Source organism: Pelodiscus sinensis, chromosome 9, assembly GCF_052426305.1.
Source record: "Pelodiscus sinensis isolate ZL-2025 chromosome 9, ASM5242630v1, whole genome shotgun sequence".
NCBI classification, from domain to species: domain Eukaryota; kingdom Metazoa; phylum Chordata; order Testudines; family Trionychidae; genus Pelodiscus; species Pelodiscus sinensis.
Window position 1 is genome coordinate 36,337,230 of NC_143060.1, and position 25,428 is coordinate 36,362,657.

General features: G+C 42.4%; 2 protein-coding genes across 2 annotated transcripts in view; one reads left to right on the forward strand and one right to left on the reverse strand.

Annotated features, from left to right (window-relative positions):
- LOC102445788 (BTB/POZ domain-containing protein 8) overlaps window positions 1-845 on the forward strand; it is a 104,988-nt gene extending 104,143 nt beyond the window's left edge. The window contains exon 24 of the mRNA XM_089780534.1: window positions 576-845. Within this exon, the coding sequence (XP_089636660.1) occupies window positions 576-695 (120 nt within the window). The 3' untranslated portion in view covers window positions 696-845. The remainder of the gene's footprint in view (window positions 1-575) is intronic.
- A 1,460-nt stretch (window positions 846-2,305) lies between these two features.
- The window catches only part of GLMN (glomulin), a 49,401-nt gene continuing 26,278 nt past the window's right edge, over window positions 2,306-25,428 (reverse strand). The window contains exons 12-19 of the mRNA XM_075936533.2: window positions 22,217-22,258; window positions 21,943-22,016; window positions 20,518-20,602; window positions 15,987-16,096; window positions 12,880-12,943; window positions 6,059-6,182; window positions 3,233-3,315; window positions 2,306-3,087 (exon numbers count right to left, since the gene is read on the reverse strand). Coding sequence (XP_075792648.2) covers window positions 2,953-3,087; window positions 3,233-3,315; window positions 6,059-6,182; window positions 12,880-12,943; window positions 15,987-16,096; window positions 20,518-20,602; window positions 21,943-22,016; window positions 22,217-22,258 — 717 coding nt within the window. The 3' untranslated portion in view covers window positions 2,306-2,952. The remainder of the gene's footprint in view (window positions 3,088-3,232; window positions 3,316-6,058; window positions 6,183-12,879; window positions 12,944-15,986; window positions 16,097-20,517; window positions 20,603-21,942; window positions 22,017-22,216; window positions 22,259-25,428) is intronic.

Genomic DNA, 25,428 nt, shown 5'->3' on the forward strand with positions numbered 1-25,428 from the left:
AATGTTCAAGTGACTTCAATGGAAGTTCCATGGAAGGGACGATGTTAGCAGGAGACCCAGATATATTTGTGGCCATTAAAAAATAGTTCTAAATCTTAAGGCCACAACCTAGCCTCTGTTGGGGCCAACTTGCACTAGTTCACAGTGCAAAGCAGTCACTAGCCAGCTGAATAAGCTACTTCAAAACTCCCCCATTTGGGGAATCCCAGCTTGAGTAAAACATGTATAATAGCTGCCATTTCACTCTTCTGTTCCCAGTGGAGGTGTGGCCAGGGAGCAGCCATATTTATCCAATCCTTGGCAGCTGAACAACCCTTTGTTGGGATGTTATCAAAATATGAAAAAAGCAGTCCTACACCTGCTTTAAGTTGTGTTTTAGGATCAGCCTGATATCCCAAGATAGACGATCCAGTTACCTTTGTTTCTCCTTCACTCCCAGATATCCAGTTGAGAATCTGTTCTCAGTCTCTTGCTATAGTACAACTGGAAATTACTCAGTATCATCTTTACCCAAACTATCTAATTTTCTTTTAATTAAAATATTTGTAAGTAAGTCACATTTCTTTTCTTTTCAGACCACTTGCAAACCACACATAGACAATATTCGCGACAGAATGCTAATGGCAAAAGCGCAGATCACAGACCAGAGTCCAGTTTGGAAAATGCTTCACAAGAGCCAGTTGGATTGTAACTAACTTTGTATCAGTTAGATTTATTCAAAAGTTCTGGAGTTACCTTTCTAAGCAAAATACAAATGCTTTTCTTGTCTTTTCAAAAGCAGCAACTGTACAAAAACAGTCAGTTAAAATATTTGCATGTAATTGACGCATTAAATTAAAATTTGCAATGCCATATAGTGTGAATTATACCAAATTTGCTACCTTGGAAGGAAATTAAAGGATTTTTAAAAAAGCTCTATGATGTTTTGTTTTTATAATGTGGACAATTTAAATATAACTGCATTAAAAAGCATGTTCCCTACCTTTAGCTTGATTGCAAAGTTATTTGTTGTTGTTCAAAATATTTAAACACTTCTTTGGAAGATTCTTTAGAATAAGAAAAATAAAAATAATCCTAGAATAGGTTCCCCCATGTTCATATACTTTAGACCTTATTTATGCCTTAACACTTTAGGCACTGAATTGCATTATTGTTTTTCTTTACAAAAATATGTCTACTGTCTTGTTTACTATATAACCTTTCACTGGGGAAAGTTCTAAATATATCTGGTTTTGTCCCAGAGGTGCTTTTAGAAGCATGGATTCTCCTTGTCTTCAAATCTCTACGCTCAGATCACTGGTATGCAGAGTCCTAATTTACAGTCACTCTTTATTAATCTACAGGCAGTCCCCGGGTTACGTACAAGATAGGGACTGTAGGTTTGTTCTTAAGTTGAATCTGTATGTAAGTCAGAACTGGCGTCCAGATTCAGCCGCTGCTGAAACTGATCAGTTTCAACAGCGGCTGAATCTGGATGCCAGTTCTGACTTACATACAGATTCAACTTAAGAACCCCAGGCATCCCCAAGTCAGCTGCTGCTGAAACTGATCAGCAGCTGATTCCAGGAAGCCCGGGGCAGGGGCTTCCTGTAGTCAGCCACTGGTCAGTTTCAGCAGCAGCTGACTTGGGGACGCCTGGGGCAGAGCAGCTGGGGTGCTGCTGGGTTGGTCCAGTAGCGCCGCCGCTCCTCGGCGCTACTGGACCAACCCAGCAGCACCCAAGCTGCTCTGCCCCAGGCGTCCTGATTCAGCCGCTGCTGAATCTGACTAGCAGTGGCTGAATCAGCACGCCTGGGGCAGAACAGCTGGGGTGCTGCCCGGTTGGTCCAGTAGTGCCCAGAGCGGCGCTACGGGACCAACTGGCAGCGCCCCAGCTGCTGTACCACAGGTGTCCGGAGCAAAGCCATGGAGCACGGGGGCAGCAGGACAGCCCAGACGCGCCGTGGCTGTCCTGCTGCCCTCGTGGCTTTGCTCTGCTTTGTTCCCGGTTCCCCTGGTCTGCAGATCAGGGGGACGGGGAGTAAAGCGGCGGAACACGCGGGTAGCGGACAGCCCAGACGCGTCTGGGCTGTCCGCTGCCCGCATGCTCTGCGGCTTTGCTCTGCTTTGCCCCCCCCCGTCTCCCTGGTCTGCAGACCAGGGGGATGGGGGGGGGGGTCAAAGCAGAGCCAAGCCGCGGAGCGCGCGATCAGCTGACAGCCCAGACGCGTCTGGGCTGTCAGCTGGCCGGGCGCTCCGCGGCTTGGCTCTGCTTTGCCCCTCCCGCCCCCCCCCCCCCCCCCCCCCGGTCTGCAGACCAGGGAGACGGGGGGCAAAGCAGAGCCAAGCCTCGGAGCGCGTGGGCAGCGGACAGCCCTGTCCGCTGCCCACGTGTTCCGCCGCTTTGCTTCCTCTCCCTGGTCTGCTGGAGACCAGGGAGAGGAACGGCCCCGTTCGTAACTGCGGATCCGACGTAAGTCAGATCCGCGTAACTCGGGGACTGCCTGTAGTAGTATGGTTGGCAATATTAATTGCCAATTAGTAAGCACTAATATTAGAAATAATAGCTAGTATTTACATATCTGTGGCTCTAAAACTCTCCAAACATTATACCATTGGGTTCTAGGTAATGCAAATATACCATATTTCTATACACCAAAAACATCCTCTCATCTTCAGAGATTAATGAAATATTATAATTATGCTAAGCTGATGAGGCTTCCAAATTCTAGCAAAACTGCAGTAAACTCAATGCAAGGATACTTGCAGTATTTTATTGAAATCAGTAGATTGTCTATCTCCATTAATCAGATTTTACAGTAAAGACATGTAACTGAATACATAAAGAACAGAAGCCTTTATAAATAATCCTTCAAAAGACTTGTGTAAAGCTTGAGAATGTCTCTTTCAAGTAGTCATATTAATGACGACCAATGTCTTAATGTATTGCAAAAGTTAAACAACCACTGGGATTTAGGACATTGAGTGCTTCATTTGACCCCCAATATTCTTATCTGCTACGGTTTTTATTTTCAGTTCGATGAGTTCTTCTACTCGGGCCAGAACACTTTCTATTAAATCAAATGTGAAAAGAGCTGAGTGTAGAACCTGAAATGTCAAGAAAAATTCATGTTATTTATATTAGCAAAATGACATTTTTTTCCTGTCAGCTCTAAAAGAACACTTGCCTTCAGGTAAAAATAAAATCTGTCTAAACGTATTTGCATAACTTTGGAAAAAGGTACGAACTCACCTGAAGCTGCATTTCAGTGGTCATGTTAGGCATCTTTTCCCCCCCAACTGTTAGGGAACAAACTGTTTTACAATTCTGAGATGCTGCAAAAGAAAAGAACATATTATTGAGCAGCAGGATTTCCATCTAATTTTTAAATTATCATCTTCATTCTATTACAATTCTAAATTGTTATGTGTGTATCTAGTGTCTGATCAAGAAGTAAAAATGGAGGATACTGAATTCTAGCAGAGGATAGACCTGAGCTGGCTCCTATATTTTCAGTTTCCCATACAGCAGGTCACTGCCTTGGGCTGTCTTTTATACAAAGTGTTCCATATAGACTATAATTAGATGGATTTCAAAAGATAAATCTTGTACGATAATAAAATAGTTGCAGCAACAGATCTATTTTATTGTAACAGAAGTCAATTTTATGAAGCTGCAAGTCACATAAAATGGAAAAGTACAAGAGTTCCCCCAGAACAATCCTATCATCCATCTTTTAGCGTACATCTACACAGCAACATAATTTAGAAATAACTAGCCTTATTAGTCTGCGTTTACACAGCAGGCAGTTATTTTGAAATAATGTCGAAATATAGTCAAGCTGGAGGACTTCTTACTCCAACTCTGGTAGCTCTCACTGTATGAGGAGTACAGGAAGTCAGCGGAAGAGTGCTCTATTTCAAAATAAGTGCTGTGTAGATGCCCCCAATTCCGAAATAAGCTCTTTCAAAATAAGCTATGCAACTGACATAGCTCAATTTGTGTAGCTTATTTCAAGTTAAGCCCTGCTGTGTAGACACACCTATATACGACAGATTTTTTTTGAATAATGGTTTCACATGTAAAAAGATGGCAGGAGACAGTTCAATGATATGATTTAATGTATCCACTACTTAGCTATTAAATGTACAGTTTAAGGAAAGACTGATAGCTTCTTATTTTAGCCATCCTGCTTGCTTGCTTTGCATTGCTTCTAAAAAAACAGCAAGCAAATGGTCTGGTAGCATTTTATAGACTAACAAAATATGTAGATCGCATCATGAGCTTTCGTGGGCACAGCCCACTTCAGATGACCGGAGTTATGACTAGGGGATAAGAAAACTTGAAATAAATAGGAGAAGAGAAAGGGCGGGGAGGAAGAGAAAGATGCTCTGTCGCCCACCCCCCTACCTCTATACATAAAGTATCAGGAGAAAGGGTGCTAAACCTGAGTAGATAAAGATCAAAGTCAGTGGACAGATTGGTAAAGCTGCAACTGCAGTTCCGGAAGCTGAGGAAAATTGTGTCTCTTTTTATACTTAGCACATATAACTTACCAGAACAATGTAGTCTTACTTACAGAATCCTGGTAATGGTTTAGTTTTACTATCTCTGTGACAAAGTGTACCAGCCCTACACTGGGGAAGCAAGGCTTAACCAGGCTCACCTGGCTGAAGAAGTCCCGCCCCTGCAACCCTGCTGGGCATGCTCAGACTGCAGCCTAGGTATAAAGGCCTGGAGAGAGGCTCAGTCTGGGCTGGTTGCTGAGGAGGAAAAAGGTACTGCCAGGGCTCCTGGAGGTGAACCACCAGTGGAACTGGACTTGGAGACCAGCCAGCAAGACAGAGATACTGCTGAGGATCTGGAGGAAGGACCCTGGAAGGAGTCTGGTAGAGATGGGTAGGAAGTAGCCCAGGGTGGGAGGTTAAATCCCAAGGAATTTGGTGTGTTGCAGAAGGATTCCCTGCCAAGTTAGTTGTGGACTGCACTACTACTGTCAGGGCCCTGGTCTGGAGGTCCCAGGTTCCCCTATCCCCTTCTTGATTCCCAACCCATGGAGCCTGCATCTGCTTCTGTTGACTCTTGCCGTTAGGCCACACTGCCCCAGCAAGACAGCCAGGTTGGCACCTTAATTACTGGACGTGCAGGGTTGGGGGCATGATTTCAAAAGCTTCAGGGACTTGACAGCTCCCCTGACGGGGGAGGGAGCAGGCATACAACCTTGCAACAATCCTACTGATATTATGGGAAAAATATTCATTCCCACTTTGGCCTTTTCATACCCAGTGAAAGGGTCAGAGGTAAAAGGGTGCTCTCAAATGCCACATAGTGCTACACCAAGGAAACCTCTTTTAGCTGAATAAGGAAGACAAGCTGCCTTTAGAGGGCATACAAGGTGAAACCATAGCACTTGTGAGATTCTGGGCAGCACTGCAAGCCATGGGCACCCAGGGCTGTCTACACTGCATCAGAAGCCATGGAGCATTGCAAGCTCAGAAGTGCACAAAGGCAGCTTAAAACCACCTTGGTTTCCCACTCCTGCTTCTCTAACAGAATCTCACCATGTGTGTCAAAGCAAAAATCGAAAATGTAATATTTCAGGACTTAAGATTGTACCCAGTAGTTCTCATAGCTCCTTTACTGCTCAAAGAAAGAGGGAACACTAAGACAAATAGCAATGCAGAACAAGTTTTGAATGTCTACATGACATCATTCAAGTTGAAACAATCTCTGAATCACATGTATTTTTCTATTGGCTTCTGTGAGGCGTACATATGTGCACTTGGAAGTAAACAGACCCTGAATAAAGGCTACTTTTAATTGGATGAAAAATTGGAAGAAAGCATAGTAATGAAAACAAAGCCCACAAATTTGGCTTCTGAGCCCTTTAACTACAGTACTATGGAAGTAGATCTTAATGATAAATATAGTATCTACAGGTTAAGTTGTCATTTCAAACCTAGAGTATTTCAAATATTTTATCTCAAATACAACCTACTTAGTGCTCGTGAACTTTCACTTTTCTCACACAATTTCCATATCTGAAGGACACAAATGATAGTAATGGATATAACCAACCTTGTCTATTTTCCTTTTTACTCTTTATTTCTGCTTCATAATGTGCTCTTGACATATTAAGTCCTGTGTGCAAAGGCTTTAAGAAATTTTGCTTGATCTTGTTAAGTTCAGTCCATACACCAGTCTGTTCAAATTGGGAAAGAAAAAAATGTCAAATCAATTTTTATTGAAAAAGTGCAATGCTAAACCCTAGAACAGTTTCTGACTATTTTTACACCACCATTTCTGGTCCAGGAAGGAAGAGGATTTACACTCTTCCCTTTTGTGCTGACCTGCATATTTAAGCTATTGAGTCCCCATGACTTCCTTTGCTTTCTTCTAGCAGCATTTACATTCTCATAAACCAGTCTTGAAATTATTCTCAAAATGGTGCCATTAGCAGTGCACTACTAAGACAGAAATGCATCATATGCTATACATATGTAGCCAACCCTAAATAAACCGGTACTGAAGTCTGTAGCAAGCTTTAGGTAAACTAAAATAATCTTTTACTGGAATCATATGCTACATTCTGGCTATGTCTATATTACACTCTTCTTGCACAAAAGCCTATCCAAAAGAATCATGGATTAGCATATTGCTGTGCTTCATTTGCATAATTAGGGGCCGTTTTTGCGCAAGAGGCTTTTGCACGAGAAGAGTGCAGTATAGATGTAGCCTCTGTTATGAAAGAAAATGTAGCCAACCCTAAATAAATAGGTACTTAAGTCCATATCAAGCTTCAGGTAAACTAAAATAGTCTTTTACTGGAAAAAAATACAATCAGCACAGTATTTCTTGTTTTATTTTTGCTATATCTGCACTAATGTTTATCAAAATTAGCAAGAGAAAACTAAATGCATAAACCGCTGGAAAAGAAGAAGGTTGAGCTTTTGGCATGTAGGTTGAGGATTATAGTACATGGTGGATGACGCATATTCTTTCATTCCCTCCTGCAAGCTAAGTTGGAAGTGACTTGATATTTTTGTGGGTGATGAAGAAGGCCTAGACTTCTATTGCTGTAGATGATGATAAAAAAAAATCATGTGGTGGGAGTGGGGCCAAAAGGTTCTGAGTGTGGGATGGGGGCTCAGAGCTGGGATAAAGGGTTGGCACACCCGAGTGTGAGATCTCCACAGTAGTACACAAGAACTCGTTCTGCTCAGGGATGGAAAAAAATAGAGGGAACACTGTTCCCAAATCTACTGAAGTGTTAAATATTTACATGCTAACTTTTTTTACAATTTTTTGCTTGTGTATAGTATATACTTGGTGAATTGAACATAACATAAGAACAGCCATACTGGATCAGACCAAAGATCCATCTAGTCCAGTATCCTGTCTTCCAACAACAGCCAATGCTAGATGCCCCAGAGGGAGTGAACAGAACAGGGAATCAAGTGATCCCTCTCCTGTTACCCACTGCCAGACAAACAGAGGCTAAAGGCACCATTCCTACCCATCCTGGCTAGTAGCCATTGATGGACCTAACCTCCATGAATGTATCTAGTTCTTTCTTGAACCCTGTTAAAGTCCTGGTCTTCACAACCTCCTCTAGTAAGAAGTTCCAAAGGTTGATTGCACTGTGCACCGCGTAAAGAAAAACCTTCTTTTGTTTTAAACCTGCTGCCTATTAATTTAATTTGGTGACCCCTAATTCTTATGTTATGGGAATTGGGTACAAGTAAATAACTTTTCCTTATTCGCTTTTTCCACACCAGTCATGATTTTCTAGATCTCTATCATATCCCCCGTTAGTCTTTTTTTAAACTTGAAAAGTCCAAGTCGTCTTAATCTCTCTTCATATGGGACCTGTTCCAAGCCCCTAATAATTTTTGCTGCCCTTTTCTGAACCTTTTCCAATGCCAATATATCTTTTCAGTTGAGGTGACCACATCTGTATGCAGCATTTAAGATGTGGGAGTACTATACTTTTATATAGAGGCATTAAGATATTCTCTTAGGCTACGTCTACACTGGCCCCTTTTCCGGAAGGGGCATGTAAATTTCACGAGTCGTCGTAGGGAAATCCGCGGGGGATTTAAATATCCCCCGCGGCATTTAAATAAAAATGTCCGCCGCTTTTTTCCGGCTTTTAAAAAAGCCGGAAAAGAGCGTCTAGACTGGCCCCGATCCTCCGGAAAAAGTGCCCTTTTCCGGAGGCTCTTATTCTTACTTCAAAGATTGTATTCTTTTCAGAGAACTATCTACAATGACTCCAAAATCTCTCTCAAGTAGTTGTTGCTAAATTAGTTCCCATCACATTGTATGTATATTTGAGATTATTTTTTCCAAATGTGCATTACTTTACATTTAACAACACTAAATTTCGTTTGCCATTTTGTTGCCCAATCACTTAGTTTGGTTAGATCTTTTTGAAGCTCTTCGCAGTCTGCTGTGGTCTTAACTATCTTGAGCAGTTTAGTATCATCTGCAAATTTTGCCACCTCACTGTTTACCCCTTTCTCCAGATCATTTATAAGTAAATTGAATATCACTGGTCCTAGGACAGACCCTTGGGGACATCACTAGTTACCTCTCTCTATTCGGAAAATTTACCATTTATTCCTACCCTTTGTTTCTGTCTTTTAAGTAGTTATCAATCCATGAAAGGACCTTCCCTCTTATCGGTATGTAGATTTTGGAGAAGAATGTATGAAGAATGAAAAAATTGAATTTCTTAAGATTATTTATGAAGCTATCAGAGAAGATGCCCACCCATGCCTCAACACTGACATATACATAACTGGTATCAATCTAGCTCACTTGTGGGTGTTTAGACTTTATTGAATGCTTGTGATTTCACGTATAACCTCTGTATCCCATGTTGTAAGGTAATGTTTGAGTGGTTGTATTATGAGCCTCAGACTGTGCAAATCACAAGATAGGAGAAAGATGTTAATTAGCGTAAAGGGCTTATAATCAACAGAAGGCATTACATCCTTCCCTAATAAGCAAAGTCCAGAGACACCAGATGGACTATTGTGACATGTTAAAGTGGATAAAAGATGATCGTTTTTCTGTTCTCACCCTTGCCCATCTGTGAAGATGGATTATGCAAGTGGATTCCTCCTATCAGCTGAGGTTGCATCTCAGAGCTGGGGATGTGAAAAGTTAACCAATAAGCATCACTCTTAATGGGTGATGTATACGAGTTCCAGTTAACTGTTAATCGGTGGGGGCTGGAGCAACTCCCTGCCTGCCATGACAGAGGACTGCTCTGACCATGGTGGGGGTACCCCGCTGCAGACAGAAGTTGCTTCGATCATCTGGAGCAGCCCCCGTCCATGGTGGGCCTCGGTGTGTGTCAGAAAAGGGCTGCTCCAGATGACCAAAGCAGCATCTGCCTGCAATGTGCTCAGGCCTACTGCAGACAGACTCAAGCTGGAGTAGCCCTTACTTGCAATGGGGGGCCACAGGCAAGGACCGCTCTGGCTGGGCTGGAGCACCCCCTGCCTGCAGCAAGTGGGGGGCACTTCAGCCTGGCCTTGGCAAGCAAGAGGGTCACACCAGGGCTGGATCAGCCCTACCCGGCACGTGCCCCTCTTTAGTCAGTTAAATGGTTAAACATCACCTTTAACCGGTAAACCAATTAAAAGGGATTTTACATCCCTACTCAAAGCATATGGAAAGAGTGGGATAAAAATTCCTAACAAGACGGAACTGATTATTTCTATTCTGTTCGGATGCCGAAGATCCCCAGCTGCTTAGCCTGGGTTAGCCCTAAAAAGCACACACATCTTGCTGATTAGAGAAGCTTGTATTATCTTTAGGGTGGTAACTCATCTTTGTACATGTTTACCTGCTTTAACCTTGTAAATAACTCTGTGGTCTTTTCTACTTTATAAATCTTCATGTGGATTGGCTACAAGCATTGTCTTTGATGTGAGATTAAGTAGCAACTGATCTGGAGCAAATGACTGTTCCTTTGGGACTAGCAGTCATCTGAATAGTGCTGTGATTCTTGCTGTAAGGGACCATCTAACACAAAACAGCCTCACCAGGATGGTGAGGGACAGTGTCTGTGATTCCATATTAAAGCTGTTACAATGCCTTAGAGGCTTACACTAGTTAACTGATAGCTAAAAACTAAGCATAAATTTAAAAACTAATTTGGGATTTGTGCCTTGGTTCCAAATAGTCTGCCCTGAGGTTGGCATTCAGATTCTTGAATCACTACGAGCGGCATTACAGTCATGTCCCTTTAATCATATACAGGCAGTCCCCGAGTTACGCGGATCCGACTTATGTCGGATCCGCAGTTACAAACGGGGTTTGCTCCGCGTCTCCCTGGTCTGCTGGAGACCAGCAGACCAGGGAGACGGGGAGCAAAGCTGTGGAGGACGCGGGCAGCAGGACAGCTGCGGCGCGTCTGGGCTGTCCGTTGCCAGCGTTCTCTGCAGCTTTGCTCCGGACGCCTGGCATCCTGATTCAGCCACTGCTGGTCAGTTTCAGATTCAACTTAAGAACAAACCTACAGTCCCTATCTTGTACGTAACCCGGGGACTGCCTGTATGGAACTAATTTAGAATCTGCAAAGTAAGCAATAAACCTTTCCCCAACTATAGGGGCATTAAGAAATGAAGGAAACAAGGAAAACTAGTTTGAAAATACAAACTTTACCCTGAGACGTGGTTGATAAAAGCTTCTTGTTTTAGATTAATTTTGGAAATGTTGGTGCCTAATGACTTGTGGGGGGAGGGAAGGGTTAGTAGGATCTGCCTTTTATTATGGGGATAAGTGGCCTATTTCAGTAAGAAAATTAAACATGTAAAATTGCAATGTCTTTTCAATACTGTATCTTAATGGTGCGAGCTATGGCATTTAACGAAATCATAGTTCAGCTGCTCAGAAATGCAACCTGATGTTAAGCCAGTTGTGAAATGTTAATATAAATTGCTACCTGGGCTATCTAAGAACATTTGTCCATCTAGATGTAGCTGGATGGTAGTGATTGCATACAAAAGCAGATCAAGCAGTCAGAAATATTATACTGAAAAGCTGCTATAGCAGTTGAATAATCATGGCCCAAAGTTGATCAGAAATAGCATAGCCAATAACAAATATTGGTGACAGCTTCAGATGAGATTGGAAAAATAAGCCAAAGGCCTGCTGATAAAGCTAAACACTTTATAACATTTCTGACACTAAAATCTTACTTTAAGTTGAATAAAAACGTCTGTTACTTATATAAAATTGTCAAGTGTCAGAATCCAGCATATAGAGGTGCATTGTTTGTCTTTCAGGCTATTGGCTAGGAACATGTAGAGCTTAAAGAGAACATGTCAAAGTTGATAATTCCAAACACCCCGAGTTAGTGATGAAATGGCTATAAAATATGACAATTTATGCTGTTTTTCTCCATTTTAGATAACACAGTGCAATAGGCTAGAGAGTTTCACTTGTCTATAGTAACAATTTCCAGATTATTTGCACTCAAAGCATATGAAAAATGGGAGACGTGTATGGATGCCTTGCTCATATATACATAAGATATAGTGTTTTATCCAAAATTGCAGTGAGTTAGTTTTATAAATGATCTTCATGCATGAAACATTCTAGGCCATATCTGGTAAAGTAATGAAGTAGCCAGCCAGAAAAATGTACAGGCTATGCAAAAAAGAGAGGTCAATATGAGAACAGAGGTATAGATTAAACCCAGACTATAGCTGTCTGTCAGTAAAACTGATGTGGAAACCCTGCCTGCAGCAGAGCTACCCACAAAATCAGAATGGCGTACAATGTTAAAGATGGTCTCCTCAAGAGGAAATAATGCGCTGTTTTTCCCTCAGAGAACAAAATGTATACTAAGAAAGTAGCTCAATAAAACATATTTGCCACAAGCAATTACAGTACTATAATCTAGTACTATTTCCCTCCCAATTCCTTTTTACCAAAAGATTTGTTTGCAAATCTTCATCTTGACAAGGGGAGTTGGGATTTCACAGGATGATATATTATGCAAAATACATTAACACTGCTGCAGGGTCTTGGAGAACAGAGAAAGTACCAGAAAGCTATTTCATATTGTTTTACTTCAGAGATTCAGAAATCTGAGGAGACTATATAACTCCTCCATTGTGAGTGTCTTTATTTTTTATGTATGCCTATTGTTTAAAATATTCTGCATTTTTCCTAATATAGGACAGGTAAATTAATCTTTGTTACTTCAGTAAGGCAGATCTTTCTTATAAGCACTGATCTGGCTTGAATACCCAGAGGAGTTACTGACACTTACCAAAAATGGAATTACAGAAGAGGTTGGATACAATGGATTTTTACGTGTTTAAAAACAAAAGCTATTCAATGCAATAATCAAAATGCTTAACTATGCACTGTAACACTAAAATAAAATCTCTTCTTGTATCCTATCTCTTTATCATTTGGCTTTAAGTGAGCCAAATGATAAAAGATTTCCTTGAGTAATGAAGCAATACTAAAACTTCAGAGGTTTGTAGAGACCCCATCTAAACAGCTGTACAATGCTTGGGAGAATTTAGGCCTTACTAGGTAGCTGTATACAAGTAAAAATATATTTACTCTTTTTGGAATACCAGCTATAGACTTTATTTTATTATGAAAACATCTGGAATTATAAGCACTGACCTGGATTTCTGGTGGAGGTAGAACACACTCAAACTTGATGAAAAAATAGTAAGAGAGCTTTTAATTTTCACCAATAAAAATGCCAAAATTCTCTAAACACCATTCACAAAAACATTTTCACACTGGATTACTGAAGAAAGGGTTTGTTTGTTTGTTTGCAGCACTATCTAAATTGGTCATGAACTTGCCCAGATACTATTTTTAAACTGAAAACATAGCTTTTCATCATTACTTACTTGATTGATGTGTTCATTATCCTTAATGACTAAATATCTCAGTAGATTGAGTGAGGCCATAATCCTATGAATTAGACATGTACAAATCATCACTTAGAGTGCAGATTTACATTAAGATTGACAGTAATTTAATTTGTTTAATAGCCACATATTCTGAAAAAACACCAATGGTATAAAACACAGCAGTCCATCTGTTTAATACAGGTCAATCTAGCGCATCTCTCTGCAGTGTCTTCCCATTGACTAGAATCCAATTCAAAGACTGTGTGGTGATATTCAAAGTTCTCCTTGGTATGGCCCAATGAAACCTCCCACAAGAGGCTTGACCACTCATGAGGCAGGCAGTTTTTCTCCAAATTCCTCTGGAATTGAATGTCTCAGTACTCACTACCTTGACTCCTTGGGTTCAGACTGCAGTAACCCCTTCAAGGCCTGAAAGGGGATCTAATATTGAGGCTACTGACAATCCTTCTGCATGTTTTTCTACTGCTTGATAGCCTATACCAATATTTCTAATTGTCAGTCTAGAATCACATTGAGATACCTTTGACACCTTCAGAGATTAGTCTGGTAAGCGCCCTACTTGTATCTTGAGACCTCCATCAGATTCCCTCACATCAGATCCAGAGACTGTGGAAGGATCTTTTAAAGGGTTGTCTTCAGCAGTCCATGTGGCCCTATGCACAGGACTCTGTGAAAGCTCTGCATGAGGGTGAGATACAAGCTCCGATACTGGTACTGAAGATAGAGGGTATCTATTCCAGCATGGTGCCCTCCCTCAATACTGATACCCTCATAGGCATCTAGTTCTCATCTGGTGCCAATTTAAGCCTCCTGCAACACTCCAAAAACACTCTGAGAAAAGGGATGAGTTTCCTTCAGAGGAGCCATGAGAGTCCCCTCCGGAGAAAATCTGTAGCCCTTCACCTTTCTGAGAAGAACATGAATAGTCTTAGATAGGAAAAGGTTTCTGAATCTATACAAGCGCTGCTTGAAACTCGTGGAGGCTATTCCAAGTACTTCATAGATGGAGACAACTGGAATAGACCACTGTTTCAAACGAAACACCAAATGCCAAATACACACAAAGATAAACATTCTCTTCGCTGTGTTCCTATATCTTCTCTTCCATTCCTGATACCAAGTATTCTAAAGCAGATCAGGTTGGACAGAGCCAACATCCTATTAATAGCTCCAATGTGACCACCTTATCACTGGAAGCCACATCTTCTGCAGCTGGTTAGACAACCACTGTATCTACTGCCTCTCACTCCAAACCTCATATCTCAACAGTAAGGAAGGATTTTGCACTCTAGCACAGAAAACATACCACTTGCATCCTAAAGGATAACCTGATGGCTAATAAGAAGGCTCATAAGAATATTGTGTGAACTATTAAGGTCTCCACCCTACTTTAAACAAAACTGGAACCTGTTTACTATGTGGGACACTGGTAAATAACTGACTCCATCCTGAGCTGGGGTCCATGCAGTCCTAGAGCACTTTATAAATTTAAAATTGGCTTAGGTTTAACCTCCTAAAGGTCCATATCTGCTCATCAGTTACATTAAGGAGAATCCTATCTTCCATCCTAAGGTTTCCAGATTTTTTAAGGCGTGGTAAATAAGTTCCCCTGACTAGGGAGCCTCTGTCTTTATGGAACCTAAATCTGACAGGCCCTTATTATAAGCCACTTGTGCAAGTCCCTCTTACACATTTACTGATTAAAATAGCCTTCCTAATGGTAATTACATCTCCTAGGAGGTTGAGATTAGTGCTTTGAACATTCCAGTTTATACTCTGGTCCACAAGGAGAAAGTCCACAATTTCCCATACCAGCTTCATGCATAAGGTCTCAGATTTCCACCCATCTCTATGTATTTCCCTCCCCGTGTTCTTTCCTAGACCTCATTTCTCCCCTTGGGAAGAATTTGAGCCTATTGTGGGATGATGAACTTCCTTTTATACAGTAGAACAGTGAAACCACCCTCAAATGAGCTCTCTTGTGCTGAAGGAGTACTATTCAAGGTAGGTCTGCAGCTCAATGCTAGGACACCATATTTCACAAAAAGGGCTAGTGAAGAAGTGACACCTGAAGAACAATAGTTATTAAGGTGAGAAATATAGGGAAATTGACCTGTTCGAGGGAAAGAGGTACAGGAGAGCAGTAACCATGAGCTGCTAGTTAAGAGATCTCAGGAAAATTGTTGAAGAACTGGCAAGAGCTAGGGAAACTGCTGAGTTACAGAAAGGCTTGTGCAGTGGCCCCTAAGAAGATGGAAAGAACCAGCATGGTCATGCAAAGTGGGATCAGAAACAAAGGACAGTTCTTTCAGCAGGATTCGAAGGCCAGGAGGCCTAGGAGTGTAACATTGCAGGGAGCCCTCAGCAGAAGACTGAAGTGCAAAGCTATTGGAGGAGTTCAAGAACATAAGATTTTTCCCTGAGGGAGGTTCCTTTGAACAGGGATAGGATTCACAAGTCAGGAGATCTGGTGGAATAAAGCACTGCAGGAAGTCCTCTTGCAGGAGATCTGATCTGGGGACTACTGGAAAAGACTTGAGAGTTCTAAGACCTGCTTCTCAACCACAGGTGGATGGCCTGCATAGTGAGGCCTGCAAAGGGAGTTAAAGGAAGGGAGGCAGAATGATTAACTCTCAGGGAAGAATGAGGGGCTGCATTGTAACCTTGTTTTATTATCCGGTGTTTGTGATTCTTTATATAAACAAAAGGATTTGAACTGTAACTAAGAGAGACAATATCTGTTTGCATGGATAGATTCCAAGGTGAAACTGAGGCAGGAATGCATGTTATGATATGGCTTATTATAGGAAGGTGCCCTAGGTTGGAGGCACTATCACAGGGAACTAGTTTATTTAACTAATCATTTTCATCTTTGGCTTCTAAAATTGACACAAACTGATCATGCAGCAGGCATTTGCTTAGTTGCACTGATTTTGTCATTAAATACAAATATGGGCAATCTTAAAAATACTTCTTGCTTACTACTCTTTGTAATTAGATGATTTGTAATTTTCTTTTTAATATTTCTCACACATGCATACCCACAGAGAGTTCTGATTTTTCTAGTTCTGATTACATCTTACCTATCTGAGTTTTGGAGAAGATCTGTTTCAGCCCCTTCAGGAAGCAAGAGCACTAAATCTAGAAGTGAAACCAGGTGAGGTCCAGTAAACCATTTACAGTCATTTGCTCTCTGAAAAGCAATACAAACATTGAAAAGTTTAAATTCACACTTTGCATAATCGTATAGTATAACAATATGACCACTGGGCTGTGTCTGAAAATGAGAAAAATCAAGTTATGAAAGATGTATACAGATTCCCATAAATGATCAAAATATACTAATCTGTCTCAAGATCAAACATTCCCACTCTCTCTCTCCCCAGCTCTTCCACTCCAAGCTATTTATTCTATTTTTATCTGAACGAGCAGGCTCTCTCCACATTTCTACTCTTCCCTGCCCCACCTAACAGCACCACCCTTTGAGCCTGTTAATGTGATCTTTAAATCAACTGGCTCAGTCGATGTTGAGCAATGTGAGGCACTCTCTCCATCACATGTGTCATGACCATGAGGGTTAGGCAGCAGCCTGGGGACTAAGAGGTTAACTGTACCTAAGCCAGGTAGCAGTCAGCCAATAAAAATGCAGATAGGGATTTCAAACTGGAACAAAGGAATTTTTGGGTTTTTCCCTCCTTTGTCCCTGGGGAGTTTCTCTCCAGATACTGAGTGAGACAGACATGTCTCTCTCGCCAAGAAAAGACTCTTCACTATCTGTAAGTAGGGTAAAGTTTAGATAAATCCATTAGGTTTTATTGTTTTATGGTTTGGGAATGGGAATCTGATGTCTGAATTTAAAAATGGGTTTTCCTCTCCTTTGAAACTAAACTTTTGGCCCATGGGAGTTCCCCATGAGTGTATTAATTGGTGACTTTCCCATCTAGTCATTATTCTTGTAACAGGAGTATTGTGGTGATAAAAAAAAGTTCTTTTTTTTTTATTAACCTGGTATTGGTTAATTTTTGTGTCCTGGTTTTACTTTAGGACTGAGATTTCCCAAGTGATCGCTTACCTTGTTTTCTTACCATTACTTGGGTGGTGATAGAGGATTTTTATCCCCCAAAATCTAGGTTTTTAAGATTTTGGGTGGAGAGGGAGTTTTATACCAAAGCCTGGAAAGATAAGATTTTGGGGTACTTTTGCAGGCTCCCACTTCCGCATTCATCGTGCCAGAGTGGGCATTTGGTCTTGACAACAGGATTCAAATGTGCTGCTATCACAGGACTTACAGTTCTCAACAACCTAACAAACTAGACTGGGTCTGGAACAAGGAATCAAACCCAGATCTCCTGTACTACTGGGACCTCACTTGGCCAGTCCTAACTCTTTAAATTAAAAGCAAAAAAAATCAATGCAATGTTACAAATGATATTTTGAATACATAAACCAGGAAAGTTAATGTTTTGGTTCCTATAAAACTAACTTTACCCCCTTGCCCGAAGTATTTTGTCTTATAAAAATTAAAAATTTCTATTAAATATGTGTTATGTGGCAGGACTTATGGGTATTGTGGGAAATGTGGCTTTCATTTTTTTATTTTTTTTTGCTGAGATTTTTACACTCATAATATTGAATTAACCTGAATTTAATACTCTCATTTGTTTTTGTTTTTAAGGGTTTGGTTATGTACAGTTAAATCACACTTTCAATGTTATGCACCAGAAGCATAATAGCAGTAATTACAGGCTCATAAGGTCCCAAAAGATGCCACCAGACCTTCTAAAATTCCTTGTGCCCTCTTACGGTAGGTAAATAATGCATAGATGGGAATAGTTGATGGGAGGGATCTTACAGTAACTGTATGGCTCCCACCAACAATGCAGAATCCAAGTATTTCACAACTTTAATGATCATACAAAGTAATATCACCATTTTACAAATGAGAAACAGAGAAATAGAGCAAAACAATGTTTCAGACTTAGGTGCCTCAAAGGGAGGTTCATAAACCTATAATAAAGACACAAAGTTAATACAGGTTGAACCTCTCTAGTCCAGCACTCTCGGAACCTGACCAGTGCCGAGCTAGATAATTTGCTGAACCATGGGAGGTCAATATTGTCTAGCAACACTTCCACTGCTTACTGGGCTCTCAGAAGACATTTAGGGATAAATTAGAGCCAAATAACAGCACAGAACATGGAAAGCCAGGATTGGAGGCTGTAAGCAAACTTGATGGGACCCTGGGAAACTTGGCCACACCCATAAGTGTCCATCTAACGCAAGAAGTCTGTGGCACGGTCAGAAACTGAACCCCAATCGCCTAAGCCCAGTCCAATATCTCAGTCAAAAGAGCATATTTTCTCTGTCCCATGGATAAATAACAATGTAATGATATACCAATATCACTAAGGAAAATGACATACATTTAAGAGTAAGTATGAAAAACTGCTGCCAAAAAAGTAATCTTAGGAGACGTCATTGAAAATATTTTGGAATGAAACAGGCATCTCAATCATAAATTCTGTTATTACTGCTGTGATGCCACAAGGAAAGTGTCATGTCACAGCATGTGTGTAGGACAAAGAGAAGTGGCTAATTATTCAGATGGTTATTAAGATTACATACACATAAAATTAGAAAGCTATCTCCAACAATGACCCAATTCAGTATAGCATCCTGAATCAGGACACAACCGAATGGGATGTTAGCATGTAATGAATTGTTTTCCTAAATCAGGGCCAGAAGAGTGATCTTTAGAAAGCCTGATGTGTATACTAGGGATGTCAATCTGTAGTTGACTACACGATTAACCAGGAAGCCTCAGCTTATCAAAATCCTGTCGACTATACACATGCATGCACACCTCCTTTTCTGCCTCAGGTTTCAAGCCGGTTACCCACATGTATCAACTTCCACAGAACAACCTCCCCTGCCCTTCCCCTGCATTGCTGCCTCTCTACCCAAGGCACCAGCAAGGGGTGGGGGGCACACAAGAGCCAATACTCTGGTAAGCCAGCTCTCTTCACATGCTGGCTCCACAAAGCTGCCTTCCCCCACCTTACCACCTCCCACAGAGGCCCTATTGCAGCTTCCCTACCACCCCCTCTCTCACAGAGCTTACAAGCCAGCTTCGCCTTCCTCCTCCACCCCCGCACTGCTGCTTCTGTGCACGGGGAGGCTCTGTCCGTGAGCAGATACAGAACCAGCAGCTCAGGTAGCAAGGAGCTCTCCGGAAGTGCGGCCGGAGCACATTGGCTGCTGACCCAGCCCCTGGGGACTATTGAATAGTCATGTAACCGCTAAAATTTGATGCAGTTACACTATTATTCAGTTACACAGTATCTAATATCCCTAGTGTATACAGGCAGTCCCCCAGTTACGCAGATCCGACTTATGTCGGATCCGCACTTACGAACGGGGCTTTTCTCACCCCAGAACTCGCGGACGGCGGGACCACCCAGACGCACAGTGGTCCCGCCACCGCGTCCTCCGGGGCAAGAAAAGCTGCTCCGGGTGTCCCTGGTCTGCTGGGGGGGTCCTGCGCCTCCAAGGCTTTGCTCTGGAGCAAAGCTGCAGAGGCGCGGGACCCCGCCGCCTCCGCGGCTTTGCTCCGGGTGTCCCTGGTCTGCTCGGGGTGTCCCTGGTCTGCTGGGAGGGGTCCCCAGCAGACCAGGGACACCCCGAGCAAAGCCGCAGAGGCGGCGGGGTCCCGCGCCTCTGCGGCTTTGCTCCGGGTGTCCCTGGTCTGCTGGGGGGGAGGGGGGCGCAGCTAGTGTGCCCTTCCCCCCCCCCCCCCAGCAGACCAGGCTTTTGTTGTGGACGCCTGGGGTAGAGCAGCTGGGGTGCTGCTGGATTGGTCCTGGGGGGACCTACCCGGCAGCGCCCCAGCTGTTCTGTACCAGGCTCCAGATTCAGCCGCTGTTGAAACTGATCAGTGGCTGATTCCAGGAAGCTGGAGGCAGAGCAACTCTGCCTCGGGCTTCCTGTAGTCAGTCCCTGGTCAGTTTCAGCAGCAGCGGCTGAATCTGGAGCCAGTTCCGAGTTACGTACAAATTCAACTTAAGAACAAACCTATAGTCCCTATCTTGTACGTAACCCGGGGACTGCCTGTACTAGTGTAGTGGTAGCATAACTTGCTAACACTGCCCAACACCTCCCATTATCAGAATTTATTTTCAGATACTTGTATAAATGTGCCAAACTTTAGCCATTTGGGTTCTTAAACAGTTCCATGCTGGGTATCTACGTCAAGCCTTTTTTAAAAATTTCAATTGAAGCAGGATGGCAGCTAGGGGGAAAAATGTCTTGCCCATGTTAAAATTGGTAACCACTTCTTTGGAGAACTCCAGGGTACTCCTGCTTTATAGCACCCACAACAGATCGTCAGACTTCATCCCAGTAAATGGAATAGTATGTAGGTCTATAATTATAGACTGCAGCATAAACATAACCTTAAGTAGATGAAATTAAGGTTGACAGGCAAATTTAATTCTCGCATTTCTTAATTTTGAATGCTTGATTTTGCGTATTTAATCTCCTGTTAGCATATTTTCATATGCAATATATAAATAGTATGGAGCTAAAACTTTTTAAAGTAGGAACTTGCAATCTCACCTTTAATGATAAATCAATTTGGTTTTTGATATTTTGAATAACATAGCCTTCTACGCCCGCATGGTTGCTTGTCTTCAATAAACACCTTTAAAGTAAAATAGAGAAAGACAGCATCTCCTGGATATTGCATTACATTTCATTAAAATCTAGATGAAATTCTGGCTTTATTTTACTACATATTTTAGAAATGTGCATCTGTCTGTCCATCTGTGAGTCTGTTCAAGAACTCCTCCTAAATGGTAAGAGCTACGACCACCAAATTGGGTAGTCAGCTTCCTCTTATCATAACTTAAAGTAAGGTAAGGGTTTGGTTATGCCAGGATAATGGGATGTATGTGGATTTTGATTGTTTCTCATAAAATTGAAAGGGAGGGGTCTAGTAGGAGGGAGTTAATACTACAGAATAACCACAGGGATGCAGCAAGGGCCAGATATGGCGACCTGGATAACTATAATCCCTTGGAGCCTGCAAGGAGTAGGGGTGGTGAAAGGGACAGCTGTCTACTATATGTTTCAGAGAATTTGTCTGTCTGTTCCCGCAGCAGGGGAACATGCACTTCTCCCTTGGCTGTGCCTGCTGTAACTGCAGCAACCTTAAAAAGGCACGTCTCATTTGGCCCCTAACTGCAGCAGTGAGAGAGGGCTGGGGTAGTCCTCTCTTTCTCAGGAAGCCTGCATAATGAACCTCTCCTCTCCAGCCCCCCTCCCCCCTGAGCAATGATTTAAATGAAGAAAAACAAAAATTAACTGAGTTAAGGACCTGAGCAACGCTGGGATAATCTGCTAGTAGGAAAAAATGGGAATTTTAGCATCAACTTCAAGAGGGCCAGAATTTCACACTTAGGGTATGTCTACACTGCACGCTTATTTTGAAATAAATTATTCCGGAAGAAATATTCTGAAACAGCTTATTTCGAAATAGCACATCTACGCTACAAGGAAACTGCAAATTTAGTCTGAGGTAGGCTTTCCTAATGTGGACGTGCTACCTTGATTTAGAGCCCTAGGAGGCACTGGAAGTAACTACTTTGAATGGCCCTGGAGAGGAACTATTTTGAAATCGCAGCAGTGGTGCAACCATACTACTGCAATTCTAAAATAGCTATTTTGGAATAGGCGTTATTTCTCATGGAATGAGGTTTACAGAAGTCGGAATAAGCCGTTCATTGTTATTCTGGAATAATGGCCGTTATTCCGAAATAATGCTGCTTGTAGACGCTCCCCTAGTCTTTGGCGTTCATAAATGGACTAGCTTCAGTCTCTTGTTTTTTAAGTAAGAAAACTAAAATCAATTACCATGATCATAAAATGAACATGGTGGAATTAATGTGAGCTCCTAAGCAATAAGCATGATTTCTGAATGAGTTACTAAGCAACTAAATTGCATCAAGAGCTGTTTTTCTATGTTTTATACAGGATGCATACCTGAACAAAGTGTATTTTCCCTCTGCATCAAACTTGTCTACATACAACTGCAATATCTTTAAACTCTTCTTTCGCTAAAAGAAAAAGATTTTATGAATCATAGAATCATCAACAGTAGAACTGTAAGGGACCTCCAAAGGTCCCTCCCAGCAGGACCAAGCATCATCTAGATCATCTCTGAAGTATGTCTATCTACCTGCTCTTGAATATATGCAGTTAATTAAAATAAAACAAATTTAGCTCTTGTAACCCACAGAATGACTAAGTTACGTACCAGATGCTCGATAGGACAAAGGGTCATCACTTTCACCAAATCCTGCAGATGGAGAGAAGTACATAAATTTTGGTTGTACCTAGATAATTGCATGTTGCACAGAGCTGACTACATTCTAGTCCAATATGAACATAAAATCAATACATGTTTGTATAAAAAGGATAAAACTTACAAAAGGATCTAATTCACAAAAGCTAGGAAATTCAGAGCTGTTACATGTTGTTGTCTTTAAGCAGAATACTACACATACTGGAATTAAAGGGGTCTCAGGCAGCAAGGAAGGAAAAACAAGTGATAAGAGCTACAGTAAGCGCAGAGCAGTGAATCAAGGACAGAACAGTTGTGTGTAGGAGTCAACCTCAAATTTAGTACTGATGGGGGATAGCCATGAAACTATATCAACTAATAAAGTGGTATCAGTTTTGCCTTTCATAGGGGAACTTTTTCTGTCTTGCTATAACAGAAGGGGTCATTATAAAGATTAATTAGAATACCATTCTTTTCTGAATATAAACTAACAGATGTTTGTAGGTATTAAGGAGGAATATCTGAAAATACTGAAACAAAAGTAAACAAAATAACAGATAGTTATGACCTATATCCGTGGATGATCTAAAACTGAGAATCAAATAGGTGAACAGTTAATCAAATTTAAAAGCAAAACTTGAAATCTACTATATATTTTAGAATAGTGATAGAAATGTAGCCGTGTTAGTCTGGTTGTGGCTATTTTCTTTCACTATTTGATCTGAGGAAGTGGGTCTGGCCCATGAAAGCTCATCATCTAATAAACCATCTTGTTAGTCTTTAAAATGCTACATAGTCCTGTATTTTATATATTTTAGAGTGAGTGTGTGTGTGTCCCCATGTCTGTCCACCAGTGTGAGTCTATTTGTCCAAGAACTCCTCCAAAACGGTAAAAGCTAGGACCACCAAATTTGATATGCAGCTTCCTCTTTTCATAACTTAAAGCAAGGTCAAGGTTTGGTTGTTCCAGGACAAAGCGATGTCCACAGAATACAACCCTTTCACCTCAAACAGAAAGGGAGGGATATGAAAACAGGGACAGTTATGCTCATGTATAACCAAAAGGGGGCAGCAAGTGCCCCAACCCCAGGGAGAAGCCACTAGCTGGCAGCACAGCCCCCACCAAGCTGGCCTGCCCCAGGGAATAGCTGCCAACTGCTGCACAGCCCCTGCTGTCTTGGGAAACCATGGCATGTGGCCCTGTCCTAGGAAGAAGCTGACAGGTGGCCTACGTGGCCTGCCTCGCTGGCAGGCAAGTTGCATAGCCCCCGCCACCTCCAGACTCGGGCCACGCTGGGTAAGTTTTCTAGTACTAAATAACTGAGAATATAGAATATAGTTTCCAAACTTAATAAAGGTTTACCACTATCCCTGTAAGTGAAATCTATTAGGACAGAGCAGCCAGCTGTTTTGAGCCTACCTTGCTTGCCTGGTAGGGCAGACTATGTGCTGGATCAAAAGGTATGGCGGGCCAGATGTGGCCTGTGGGCTGGATCTTGTCCACCCAGTCTAATTTCAAGCCTAAACTTGTTGATGGCCAGTTGTATCCATTCGTTCTTGTGTCCACATTGGTCCTTAACTTAACTCTGTTCCCTCCCTGGTAATTATCCCTTAGCTGAATTTACAGAAAGAAACAGTCTCTCTCTTCATCTTTCTTTTGGTTAGGCTAAACATGCCAAGCTCTTTGAGTCTCCTCTCGTTTTCTATTACTTGGATCATCCTAGTTGCCTGTTTCAGCTTGAATTCGTTTTTCTTTAAACATGGGAGACCAGAATTCCATTACCTTCCTAAAATGACAATGAATCCACAGAGATAAGACTCTCATAAGATTTATTATCTGGATTTTCCAAACACCATTCAGACTGCCATCATGTGAAATGTCAAAATTTACTAAACAGGGCTTAGGTAATAAAAATAAGGTAAGTAAAGATCTGGCTAAAAGGCAGAAAGAAAATGGATGGAGTTAAAGAGACACATTCTTAGTGGATGTTGGTAAGGAGTGGAATCAGACAGAGCTTTACATTGGTAATGGACTGATATCCAGTACTTACTTACACAAAGCTGTATCAAGATCGCTAAGTTTACCATGTGATCTAAAATAGGGCAAGGGCTCAAGACTTCACGGATGAACTATTCTGCAAATATTCTTGATTAGGCTTAAAGCAGAGTATGATTTAAGAAGTACAGATTGGACCTCTCTGTTCTGACACACTCAGGACCTGTCCAGTCCCAAACAAGGGGATTTGCCAGACCAAGGAGAGGTCCCTTCCATAATGGCCCATGTTGCCCTGCTGCCTCTGGGCTAGGGTTTGAGCCGGGCCCTGCTACTGCTCCAGTGCCCTGGGGCTTTCTAGCTGCCGTGGGCTCAGCTGCTGTGGGGGCCAGAACGCCACAGCCGGAGCTCCACAGCCACCTGGCTCCGTGGCCAGGCCCAGAGCTCCCTGGCTGCCACTGGGGCTGGAGCTCCCCAGATGCTGGGGCCAGAGCTCCATGGCAGTGGTGCTCCAGCCCCAGTGGCAGCCAGGGAACTCTGGCCCTAGCTGCAGAGCCAGATGGCTGCAGAGATCCAGCCCTGTTAGGTTGCTCCGGACCTGTTCTGGCCCCAGCAGCAGCCAGGGAGCTCCGTCCCCAGATGGGGCCAAAGCTCCGTGGCTAGGGCCAGTGCAGAGTTCCCTGACTGCTGGGGTCAGACTAGAGCTGGAGCTCCATGGCTGTGGAACTCCAGCCCCAGCGGCAGCCAGAGAGCTCCGCTCTGGCTGCAGAGCTTTGGTCCCAGCCGATGAGCCAGGCGGCTGTGGAGATCCCCTGGATGCCACGACCAGAGCTCCCTGAACATGGCTGAGCTGGAGCTCCCGTCACTGGGGCCAGAACTCCCTACCATGCTGTGTCGTGCCACCTGCTTCCCCAACACGAGACCCCTGGCTGAATCACCAGCTTCCCCTACCATGTTCCTGCCCCATCGCCAGATCTCCTTGTTCCTGGGCTCTCTGGTCCAGGAACATCTGTGGTCCGCCGGACCAGAGAGTCCAAGTTTAGGGAGGTACAACCTATATAAGGCAAATGCATCTGCAAAAAAACAATATTGAAACTAGGAATAGTTTAAATGTCATTGAAAATAACTGCTGTGGTAGATGGGGTAGGGGAAAACATGTATTTATAGACCTTATGCTGAAATTCTCAGTCCA